The sequence below is a fragment of the Nesoenas mayeri genome, assembly GCF_963082525.1.
Source record: "Nesoenas mayeri genome assembly, chromosome: 11".
NCBI lineage: Eukaryota > Metazoa > Chordata > Aves > Columbiformes > Columbidae > Nesoenas > Nesoenas mayeri.
In genome coordinates this window covers 23,344,240-23,356,677 of record NC_137563.1, presented here as the reverse complement: position 1 = coordinate 23,356,677, position 12,438 = coordinate 23,344,240, and the positions used below count along the sequence as shown (strand labels likewise).

The 12,438-nt window shown below is 56.5% G+C and overlaps 1 protein-coding gene across 1 annotated transcript; it reads right to left on the bottom strand.

Annotated features, from left to right (window-relative positions):
- Positions 1-296: 296 nt before the first annotated feature.
- On the bottom strand, positions 297-10,546 carry LOC308044779 (aurora kinase C-like; the record flags this gene model as incomplete). Its single annotated transcript, XM_080351642.1, is given in 10 exon segments — positions 297-491; positions 7,415-7,474; positions 7,476-7,590; positions 7,953-8,101; positions 8,303-8,368; positions 8,370-8,442; positions 8,968-9,159; positions 9,850-9,916; positions 10,086-10,125; positions 10,499-10,546. Coding segments are annotated over 10 exon segments (1,005 nt in total).
- Positions 10,547-12,438: the final 1,892 nt, after the last annotated feature.

The window sequence follows — 12,438 nt, the reverse complement described above, 5'->3', positions numbered from 1 at the left end:
GCTCGGGTTGGACCCCTGTGGAGGTACCAGCTTGTGCCAGCCCTGCTGCTATTCTACTCCAGTTTTTTTCCCCGAGAATTTTGTCGCCCGCGGTCTGCCCGGTGCGCGGTGCCACCCGCGCTCTGCCCGGGGCGCGGGTGTCAGGCCTCGCAGCCGTGTCCCTGCGCTCGGCAGCTGCTGCAGGGGAGTTGCAGCTTTACTTTTGTTTCATGCAGTAGTTGACACCTTTGGACGGAACTGTGACACGGATGTTTAGCAAAGCTGCAGGCTGATATTTATTATATTACCGCAGATCTTTAATAATCCAAGTGTTTGAACTCACGGGGTGGGGACGCGCAGGCAGGGGGCAGCAACCGCCGGGAGTGGGTGCGCACCCAGGGGTGCTGCAGCACGTCCCGCGGGGGCAGGCGCTGGGCCGGGCTGCGGCGCAGCAGGTGCGAGATGAGATCACGGGCGCCCTCGGGCACGGGGGGCGGGAAGTGCAGGTCCACCTGGCGGGACGCGGGGGACTCAGGGACCCTGGAAATGGACGGGGCACAAGGACACCCCCACCCAGCACCGGTGTCCCTGGCCCCTCAGTCGTGGGTCTCGCCCCACAGTGAGAATGGAGGGTGTGGGGCAGGTGCTGTGTATGTGGGGCCCAGATCCTGGGGTCCTGCCCAGCCCTTGGGTTCCCCAGCAGCATGTGGGTGTGGCAGAATGCAACCCCCCCTCGCCTCTCTCCCCCTCTTCTGCCCCCACTCTCCCCCTCCTTCCTTCAGTATGGAGGAGTGGGCACATCTCCCTCTCTCCTGGCTGCCGTGGGCCTAACAGCTTCTTTGTCTGGCCCCAGAGCACCCGTACCAGCAGAGTCGTTAGGGGCAAAAGCCGCTGGGCGCCCACACCCAGGGTGGGGGATGTTTTTGGGGGGCTTCCGGGAATAGGAGGAATGACTGCAGTCAGGTCAAGCTCTTAAAAACGGGACACTCGTCGAAAACTTCCTTTTTGGTTGGAGTTTTCTCAGAGAACGAGCTTAGCCACTGCCGCCAGGAGCCACGGCCCCCCCCAGCTCCCCGGAACGGAGTCTCCGCTTGCCTCGCCCCCACGGCCGTGAGTAAAACTTCTCGCAGGATTGCGAGTATATTTATACTTTCTGTGCCCGTTTGCACACATACTCTAAATTATCTCTTTAAAATAATTACGGATAGGCTTGGGCAAGTGTGTGCTTCTCCGGGACTCAGGGGCGACTCCGGCATTGTTTTGAGTGAAGCCACGTGCATGCACTCTGTGGACCGCCTGCTGTAGTGGTTGCCGCCCCTAAATAAGTTTCCAGCTGATATTCGAACCTGTATTTAAGTCAATTTGGAATATTAAAACCCTGTTTCACCAGTTTAATAAAGGCTGCTTTGGACCCTGTTGTACTTCGGGGTAATATTCCGTGACAATTTGGCGTAGTCGGCAGGATATCAGAGATGGAGGTACTTTTTAGAGGGTTGAGTAACATTTCTGCAGAAACCTGGCATTTTGCGGCGTAGTTTTTCATTATGTGGTGCGCGATGTGCTTCAGTTTGTGTGTTTGCTTAAAGGTAGCACAGGATCTGTGTAAACTTAAGCACCGAATGGAGGAAAACTTCTCGCGGCAAAGGGAAAAGTTTGACTCCTTAAAGCAGGACCTTTTGTGGCAAACCAAACAATTTGATTCTTTAAAGCAAAACCTTTCGCAGCAAAGCGAAAAGTTTGACTCCTTAAAGCAGGACTTTTCGCAGCAGAGCGAACAGTTTGATTCCTTAAAGCAGGACTTTTCGCAGCAGAGCGAACAGTTTAACTCCTTGAAGCAGGACCTTTCGCCGCAAGGCAAAGAGTTTGACTTTTTAAAGCAAAACCTGTCGCGGCAGAGCGAACAGTTTGACTGTCTAATACAGGACTTTTCGCGACAAAGCATACGATCGGATTATTTAGAACAGAGATTTGGCTTGTTAGAACAGAAACTTGGTTTTTTGGAACAAAAACTTGAGTTTTTGTTAATTAATATGAGAGCTTCCTCCAGCGTCCCCCCAGTTCAGGCGTGCTCCTCGGCCCCCGCGCTTCTCAACAGAGATACTGACTCTGAAAACAGCGCTGATGAAGGGGGGGTAGAGACTAAGAACGTGCGTCCTCTTATTAGAACTGAAACACATACGGATGGACGAGGCAGAAATCCACGCACGGCTACCCATAGCATGCCATATTCAGGACTGGAGCTAGGGGATTTACAAACTAGATTCTCACAGAAGCCGGGCGAGACAGAGACTGAATATCTTTGGCGCGTTTCACTTACTGGGGGTGATAGAATATTATTGAGTAAGGATGAGGCCACAGGTTTCTGGGGCCCGGGGGTATTTTTAAGTGATGGTCCAGACGGTGATCAGTCCATTACATCTCGTGTAGCTTACTGGGCTGGTGGTATAGATCTCAGGGAACATGGGGAGCCAGTGGCAATTGTTATAAAAGGTTTATCAGACCTTGCCGAGGGAGTTCAAAAGGCGGCTTGTATACAAGCAATGTATGAAAGAGGCCGGCAGTCCCCCCCTATGGCGGCGCCGGTGGATCCCGTCCACCTTCGGCTGCTTATTAAAGGATTACCGGATGCCTTAAAAGTATATGTCCAATCCCTTAAGGAAAAAGTTCAGGGGGCTATTGATCGCAATAAGCAAAATCCCCGAAGTCCTCCTGAACATGTATTAACCTGGGCGGAAATTTTACACAATGTGGTTACACATGGGTGCGAGATGGGGTGGGTAGACCCGAGCGGCAGCCCGTATAGAAGCCGGGCGGTCCGGAAGACGAGCCGAGCCGAGCCTCTTTAGGGACCCCCCCCACTAGGCCGCCCCCCCCGTCACAGAAACCGGAGCGTTTTGGCTGCCAGTCAAATCAGAGTAGCAGTTTGCAGCGGAGCGACCTCTGGCATCGTGCAGCCGCTTTGGGCGTGCCTCGAAAACTGGTGCACAAGCTCTCCACTGAGCATTTACAGGAGCTAGTGGAATACTTAGAGGGAAGATCAGAGAACAAAGAGAAGGCACCGGCAACCGCCCCCCGCCCCGAGGACAAGCGAAACACTAACCCTTTCGCATCCTCACAAAGGGAATCAAAAAACTAGTAAAGGCGGATGGGAACCGGGACCGCCCCACCCGCTTGGTATTCTCCTGCCAATGGTCCAGTGATAAAGAACCATACATACATATTCCCGTTGGTCCAAGGCGAATAAGTGTGAAATTTTTAATTGACACGGGTGCACAAATCAGTGTTTTGAACAGGCTGCAAGCTGACAAACTCGAGATTAAACCATCAAGGAAGGCCATCAATATAGTAGGGGTAACGGGTGTAGCAGAGAGATGTCCTTTAGCTCGAATCCACCTTTTGCTGCCTGGGGAAAAGCGGACAACGGCTGTGGAAGTTGCCCTGAGTCCTTATAAAGCGAACATATTGGGATTCGATATTTTGGCAGGTAGACGATGGTGCTTACCTAATGGGGAGATTTGGAGCTTTGGAAGTCACAGGGCAGAGGTAGCCTGTATTAAAATATTGCCATTTACCTCTGCACCCTTGCAACTTGATCCTGCTCCACCCACATCTACAATAACCTGTACCCCACGTTCCCCCCTGCTAAATGCAGCAAAACGGGGCACTACGGAGGTTGTTAATGATCTTGAAGAAAGGCAAATAAAAAGCCGCAGTGTCCAGACGGCCCCCTCCCCGTACCAGCAACTCAGGGGGTCTGGCATAGCAAAGCCCCACCCCGCGAGTGCCGGCGACTGCCCTGGGACTGGCGACATGAAACGGAGTGGCCTGAGAGAGCTGCTAGAAACGCATGTCCAGTACGGGCATAACCCGAAAAACGGACGCAAACTTCCCCCCGTAAAACTTCTGTCGCCTCTCTGCGCATCTCCCCCCGGCCCGCCACCGTTCCTGGACCCTAAGTTCTGGTGGTGTGGGGCAGGGCAGCCCGGCCTCGCGAGCGCAGGCAGGCAACCACCTTCCGGCTGGCCGCCCCCCCCCACTCGCTGCGGGCGGGAGCACCCCCCCCGCCCCGGCTTGCAAACTGAAGTTAAAAAAAAAAAAAAAAAAAAACCCGCGGCTTGGGACCAGCAACCCCGCCCGGCTCAGTGCTCTCTGAGGTTCAGAGGCAGCTCCCATTAGGACCCGGCAATGTGCCTTAGCACTGCTGCTTGCTAAAAGTAGCTGCTAATATTACTTGCTATCAAAAAAATTACTGGCACTCTACTGCAGCTAAATGAGGCATTATGGAGGTCATTAATGATTTTGATAAAGAGTCAATAACAGGCAGCAACTCGATAAAGACCTGCCCCTAAAACAAAAGGTCCAAGAGATATTTTCTGCTCAGAACTTCTGAGCTAGTCTAACACGTTAACTATGAAAGCCCGGTTCCAAAGGGACCGAGGTCTGTTCTTTGTGTTTTCTTGCAGGGCAAAGGAAGATGACAGGGTGGAAGAGAAGTACAGATGCGTGTATCTCCACAACAAGTTGTCTCATATTAAGAGACTAATAGAGGATTCTGACCAGCAGCAAGCAGAATCATGGCACTAGCCTTTGCTTCGGCCTGGACATGTGCCTTTGCATTACGGAAGTTTCAGTATTAGCAGACTTAACTACTTTTGTTGTTGATATTGCTTTTATGCATATTTGAAGATTTTAAAATTTGCACAAAATAATAATAATAATAATAAGCCATTGCTTTGGAGGGTTAAAGAGGCACGTGTATTTTGCTGTATACAACCCGTTTTGTTACAGCAGAAGCTTAACCTTTTAACTTAAACCCCCATTGCAGTAGTTGCCTTAAGGTGTTTGCTTGTGTGTGTTTGGTGTGAAGTTTTAGCTACACCAGCTCCCCATTGCTGCAGCAGCCGGGGACCCCACATGGCCTATGGGTGTCCGGGCGCGTGTGATTTAATGTGTGTGCACGAGTGCCTGATGGGGAATGCAGAATAAAGCTGCTACTCTTGCGTAAGCCAAATGCTCAGGTTAAAACAGCTGATGAGTGTTGCTGTAGGTTTTCCTTCTACAAAATCTCTGTTCCTGTTGTGGAAGAAGATCCAGCTAACACCAGCAAGGGATGGAAAAGCATCCAGATGCCTTGAAAACACCGCCAACAATGACGGAGTGGAAAAGGATCCAGCTAAAACCAGCAAGCCATTCAGAAGGAAGACAGTCACAGGAATGGAAACACTAATGAACTGTGACTGATGCTGGGACTCATTAATTACCTTGGGCAATTGTTGATTGTTGCAATTACTTCGATTCTATTGTATATTGTTATTAATAACTGTTTGGCAGGGGTAAGTCAACACATGAGATATGGCGATCCACAGTGGACATTAAGGCTCACTGGCAGGAATGTCCCCTTTTACTTTGGAGGCAAGAGGTGGCTGTCACACCACTCTGGAGTTATGACTTGACCATGACTGTAGTCATAGGGTGGGATTGTGGCAGAATGCAACCCCCCCTCGCCTCTCTCCCCCTCTTCTGCCCCCACTCTCCCCCTCCTTCCTTCAGTATGGAGGAGTAGGCACATCCCCCTCTCTCCTGGCTGCCGTGGGCCTAACAGCTTCTTTGTCTGGCCCCAGAGCACCCGTACCAGCAGAGTCGTTAGGGGCAAAAGCCGCTGGGCGCCCACACCCAGGGTGGGGGATGTTTTTGGGGGGCTTCCGGGAATAGGAGGAATGACTGCAGTCAGGTCAAGCTCTTAAAAACGGGACACTCGTCGAAAACTTCCTTTTTGGTTGGAGTTTTCTCAGAGAACGAGCTTAGCCACTGCCGCCAGGAGCCACGGCCCCCCCCAGCTCCCCGGAACGGAGTCTCCGCTTGCCTCGCCCCCACGGCCGTGAGTAAAACTTCTCGCAGGATTGCGAGTATATTTATACTTTCTGTGCACGTTTGCACACATACTCTAAATTATCTCTTTAAAATAATTACGGATAGGCTTGGGCAAGTGTGTGCTTCTCCGGGACTCAGGGGCGACTCCGGCATTGTTTTGAGTGAAGCCACGTGCATGCACTCTGTGGACCGCCTGCTGTAGTGGTTGCCGCCCCTAAATAAGTTTCCAGCTGATATTCGAACCTGTATTTAAGTCAATTTGGAATATTAAAACCCTGTTTCACCAGTTTAATAAAGGCTGCTTTGGACCCTGTTGTACTTCGGGGTAATATTCCGTGACAATTTGGCGTAGTCGGCAGGATATCAGAGATGGAGGTACTTTTTAGAGGGTTGAGTAACATTTCTGCAGAAACCTGGCATTTTGCGGCATGTTTTTTCATTATGTGGTGCGCGATGTGCTTCAGTTTGTGTGTTTGCTTAAAGGTAGCACAGGATCTGTGTAAACTTAAGCACCGAATGGAGGAAAACTTCTCGCAGGATTGCGAGTATATTCATACTTTCTGTGCCCGTTTGCACACATACTCTAAATTATCTCTTTAAAATAATTACGGATAGGCTTGGGCAAGTGTGTGCTTCTCCGGGACTCAGGGGCGACTCCGGCATTGTTTTGAGTGAAGCCACGTGCATGCACTCTGTGGACCGCCTGCTGTAGTGGTTGCCGCCCCTAAATAAGTTTCCAGCTGATATTCGAACCTGTATTTAAGTCAATTTGGAATATTAAAACCCTGTTTCACCAGTTTAATAAAGGCTGCTTTGGACCCTGTTGTACTTCGGGGTAATATTCCGTGACAATTTGGCGTAGTCGGCAGGATATCAGAGATGGAGGTACTTTTTAGAGGGTTGAGTAACATTTCTGCAGAAACCTGGCATTTTGCGGCATGTTTTTTCATTATGTGGTGCGCGATGTGCTTCAGTTTGTGTGTTTGCTTAAAGGTAGCACAGGATCTGTGTAAACTTAAGCACCGAATGGAGGAAAACTTCTCGCAGGATTGCGAGTATATTCATACTTTCTGTGCCCGTTTGCACACATACTCTAAATTATCTCTTTAAAATAATTACGGATAGGCTTGGGCAAGTGTGTGCTTCTCCGGGACTCAGGGGCGACTCCGGCATTGTTTTGAGTGAAGCCACGTGCATGCACTCTGTGGACCGCCTACTGCAGTGGTTGCCGCCCCTAAATAAGTTTCCAGCTGATATTCGAACCTGTATTTAAGTCACTTTGGAATATTAAAACCCTGTTTCACCAGTTTAATAAAGGCTGCTTTGGACCCTGTTGTACTTCGGGGTAATATTCCGTGACAGTGGGGCAGGGGCTGCTCTCCACAGGCAGGGTCCCCATGGCAGGGGATTCCAGGGGGGTGTGAGCTCCCTAAACATGGGGTCTCTGTGGCAGGGTCCCCCCTGTGAGAGCACAGCACGTGAGGCTGGGGGTTGCTCTGGGGTCCTTGTGGGTCCCCGGAGGTGCTCCCCGGGTGGGTGAGGGTCCCTAGGGCGCAGTCCCCACCTTGGTGATGCGGTGGTAGGTCTTGTTGTGGGAGAGGCTCTCGAAGGGGGCGGTGCCCAGCCAGCAGCTCATAGCACAGCACCCCCAGGCACCACAGATCCACCTTCTCGTCGTGCTCACGTCCCTCCACCATCTCAGGGGGAAGGTAATCCAGCGTCCCACACAGTGTCCTCCGCCTGGGGGGCACCCCATGAGGAGACACCCCCATGTGTACACGTACCCACCGCCTCTCCAGAGGTACATAAAGGCAGCTCTGTTTTAGGGGGAGCCCCGCCTTGGCATGTTGGAGTCCTCTGGGGTGCTTGCCACCCCCAGGCCGGTGACGCCATCCCCATGGGGTCTCAGCCCCTGCTGTGTCCCTGTCCGCACAGGGTGCCCCATGGAGGACCCCCCCCAGAGCGTCCCCAGCCCTACAGGGCCCCTCCCCAGATCATACCAAAGGGGAGAGGGTGCACAGACGACCCAAAGTCAGTGATCTTCGGCTCCTCCAGCGCCACAGGGTGCTCCCCCAGACCCACAGGGCCCCCCACAGCCGTACCGGAGGGAGGGGGCGTGCACAGACCACCCGAAGTCGGTGATCTTCAGCTCCCCCATCAGCCCCAGCAGCAGGTTCTCAGGTTTGATGTCCCGGTGGATCACCTTCTTCCCGTGGCAGTACAGCACCGCGTCTGCCGCCTCCTCCATCAGCTGGGGTGATGAAACGAGGGGGTCAGGGCACCCCCAAACTGACCAGGGGGCCCTTGAGGACCCCAACACCAATTCTTGGGTGGGACCTCAGCATTTGGGGCTGGTCAGGGGGCCCAGACCCCCATGTGTGGGGGTCACCCTGGTGTCTGGGGTGGCTCCAGAGCTCCCCGCTAGGGGTGCCCCATTTCGGGGTGACCTGACCATGGCGGTGCGGGTGGCATCGAAGCGGCCTTGGCGCTGCAGCTCCTTGTAGAGTGCCCCCCCCGGGCGCGTACTCCAGGATGAGGAACACCTGCCGCTCATCATGGAAGTAGTTGTAGAGGCACAGGATGTTGGGGTGCCTGAGGGGAACAGGGACACATGTTGAGGCCCCAGGACCCCCCACTACCACCCCAGAGTCCCCAGTGCCTCCCATGGGCTCTCTGCAACTGACCCCTGCTGTCACCTAGGGGACCCCAGAACACCCTCAGTGTCACCTAGAGGACCCCAGTGCCACCCACCATCACCCCAGTGAGCCCCAGGACACCCCTCCACTGTCACCCCAGGGTGTTCAGGACAGCCCCCACCATGACCCAGAGGACAACAGGACTCCCACACTGTCACTTCTGTGCCACCCACCACCACCCAGGGGGTCTTCTGGGACCTGTTGATATCATACTTGGGTCCCAGAATCCCCTCACTGTCACCCCGTGGGTCTCCGAGTGCCACCTCATCACCCCAGGACCCCCCACCTCATCAGCCCAGGGTCGCCCCAGTGCCACCCACCATCACCCAGGAGGTCCCCAGGACCCTACCAGCACCACCCAGGGTCCCCAGGCTCCCCCACCCCGCCTCCCCCCGACACCCTCATGCCTGTGCTTCCTGACTGTAGGTGGGCCATGATCTCGATCTCTCGCCGCAGCTGGTGCTCCACCCCTTCCTTCTCCACCTGGGACTTGAAGAGGACCTTCAGCGCCACCAGGAATTTCATGCTCTGCTCCTGTGCCAGGTAGACGCTCCCGAACTTGCCCTTCCCCAGCGGCCGCCCAATCTCAAAGTCATCCAGCGTGAAGGTCCGTCTGCAGAGTGGGGGGCAGAGACACACGATGGCGGGGGCACCCCATCATAGGGGGGACACCCCATCACAGGGGGGACACCCAGCACCTGCGCCCACACATAGTCAACACCAACCCCAGTGTCACCCACCAATGCCCAGGGGTCACAGGACCACCGCACTGCCACCCATGGGGTCTCTGGGATGCTTTCCCCACTGTCATACTGGGGGTAACTGGGCCCCCCAGTGCCACTCAAAGTGTCCTTGGAGCCCCCACAATCACCCCAAGGTCCTCAGGACACCCCACAGTGCCGCCCACCATCACCCAAGGGGTCTCTGGGACCCCCCAACTTATTATACTTGGGTTCCCAGGACACCCCACGGACCACAGGACCTCCCCACTGTCACTCCATGGATCCCAGGAGCCATCCTCATTACCCCAGGGTCCCCTCAGTGCCACCCACCATCACCCCAGGGGCCCCAGGGCTCTCTTCCCCCCAACACCCAGGGAGTCTCTGGGACCCCCACATTGTGGTCCCCAGAAGCTCCCCAGGAGCCCCCTGTTGTCACCAGGGGGTAACTGGCATCCCCCAGTGCCACCCAGGGGGTCCCTGGCACCCCCTCCCCCATCACCCCAGGGTCTCCAGTGTCCCACATCACCCCAGGGGTCCCTGTTACCCACAGGCCCCCCAGCTCTGCCCCCACCGTCACTCACTGTGGCGGGGGAGAGGCCTGCAGGGCAATGGGCTGCAGGGGCGCAGCTCCTGGTGGGGAAGGCTCAGCTGCGGGAACCCCCACACACACCCTGGGGGCCCCCGAGGACCCTCCCGTGGGACACAGGTGTCCACGGACCCCCAGGTAACACCCGTGCCCCCACCAAGGGACCCAGGCGTCCGGGTGCCCCAACTCCTCCCCATGGGGCTCCGTCCCCCGGACCCTCCCTCCCCGTACCTGGCCGGCGCTCCAGCGTGAGCGGCTCCTCGCGGCGAACCTGCGGCCCGGCCGGGGAGGGGTGTCACCCTGAGACACCCTGCAGGGGTGGGGGACCCCAACACCCTCCCCAGGGACAGGACACCCCCCCAAAAAGGGCCCGGGGGTGCCTGAGCGCACCCCCCTGGGACGGGGCCACCTCCAGGGGTCGGTGCGGCCCCAAAGCACACGGGACCAGCCCCAAGGGTGCCCCAAGGATGGGGCCCAGGGGGCACCCCGAGACCCCCTCCCAAGGACGGCCCCCCCCGGAGGGGTTTGGGGCACTCCGAGACCCCCCATCCCAGGGACTGGGACACTCTAGAAAGGGCAGCATCACCCCGAGTGCCCCGGGGGGACACCCTGGCAGGGGAACGTCGCGGGGGAGGGGGTGTCACCTCGGGCAGGCTGGACACGCCGGGGTCCGCGTTCTCTTTCTGCGCCATCCTGGGGGCGGGGAGGGGACACAGCATCACCACGGGACCCCAACCCCTCGGGACCCCCAACCACGCGGGACACGCTGTCCCCGGATCCCCAACCCCTCGGGATCGCCCAGCCCCCCAGGACCCCCGGGACCCGCTGTCCCCGAATTCCCAGCCCCCCGGGACCCCCGGGACCCCCTGTCCCCGGATCCCCGTTCCCGGACCCGCTGTCCCCGATCCCCGCCCGCCGCGCTCTGCGCCCCCTCCCGCCGCCGCCTTCAGACCCGCCCCTCGGCTGCACGCGCCGCCCGCCCATTGGTCCCCGCTGCGGACGGCCCCGCCCCCACCCGCCTTCCTCCCGCCCCACCGTGCTTACGCCGTTTCTCATTGGCCAGCCACGCCGCCCGCCTAGCGGGTGGGGCGGGAGCTCAGCGCTGATTGGCTGCCGGGTGCAGTTGGGGGTTCGAGCGCGTGCAGGGAGGCGGCGATCGGGATAGGAAGTTGTGGTCCGGGGGGGTTGGTGAGGAGACAGAACGGTTCCGGGGGGCGGCCGGGCCGGGCCGAGGCTCGCCCTGCCGAGCGCAGAGCGGCTGTGCGGGCGGGAGCGCTGGAAGGGGCGCGGGGCTGCGCCTCGGGGCTGCCCGGGGGAGCTGAGGCGGCGCGGGCAGCGTGTGGGTTCGGACGGGCTGCAGTTTCGGTGGCCGCGGCGCTGGTGGAACGATGAGTCTCTTGCAGAGCTCGCGGGTGTTCCTGCGTTCAGGGAAAATTCTCTTCAAGCGTTTCATTTCTCTTTTGGCTGTTGCTGCTGCAAGTGAAGCACCTGATTCCATTGAACCCCTGTGTGCGCAGGGACACTTTCTGCAGGAGCACCCGTGTCGGTACCAGGGCCTGGGCTCCTGCCCGGAGACACGGGCTGTCCCCCAGCGCTGGGCGGACACGGCGCGGCGACACGGGACACGTGGCGAAGAACAATAGCGGTGAGTACGTACTTTATTAAAAAAGTCTTGCCAGTTAATGATGAATCCTACTCCAGTTGTTGCCTTGTCATGATTTCTGGAAACCCTGGCTGTCTTTCTCTTCCCCTTTACTGGTAAAGTTGTGGGTTTGTTACTAGTGGGTTACAATCAGGTGTTGATTCTGGAGATGCTGAACGTGCCTGAGGAAAGCTGTAAATACAGTGAAGCTGGTGATTTGTAAAGTACAGTGATATTGACTGTCTCTCTGGTTTTCAGTACTTTGTTCTGAGTGGCACTTGGGAAACGTATAACAGGAAAGGCCAACTGCAAGGATTCAAAACTGGCTACAGGGTTATGTTGTGGGTTTTTTTAACAAATTTAATTGGACTCTGGAAACAATTTTATAGATGCTACAAAGGTAAAAAATGTAACAAGATTTGCAGAAACTGTTGTCAGCTGTAATAGGAAAAAAGCAAAAGTAACTTTGACTTTGGTTCAAAGGAAGTATTTCAGAACCAGAAATGAAGGTGAAGCTTTGCGTGGGAGGGCGATCAGCTCGGCACTAGGGAAGCTCCTTTTCCCTGGGTTTCCTGCAGCACAGACTTGGCGTGGATTCCAGAAATTCTGCTAAAATATCAGTTTATCAGCCAGGCCCAGTGTAGAGCAGCTCGAGCTGCTGCTCCTGAAGAGGGACCGGAGCAGGAAAAGTCCTGGGCAGTTCTGCCCGCACGGCCCCGTCAGCCCAAGTCCTGGCGTTGGGTTGGTGTTCTGCACCCGCAGCTCCGGGTGAGACCCGGTGGGACGCGGTTCTGTCCCCTTGCGGTGTGGCGGACGCGGCTCCGCTCCCGGGGACACGTCGGTACCTGTGACCCAGAGCTGGGCACCGCTCTGCGCTGGGACCCCTGTGCTGGGCACCAGCAGCACCTCAGACTGCTACCAAAGAGACTCCTTTGCCACTGT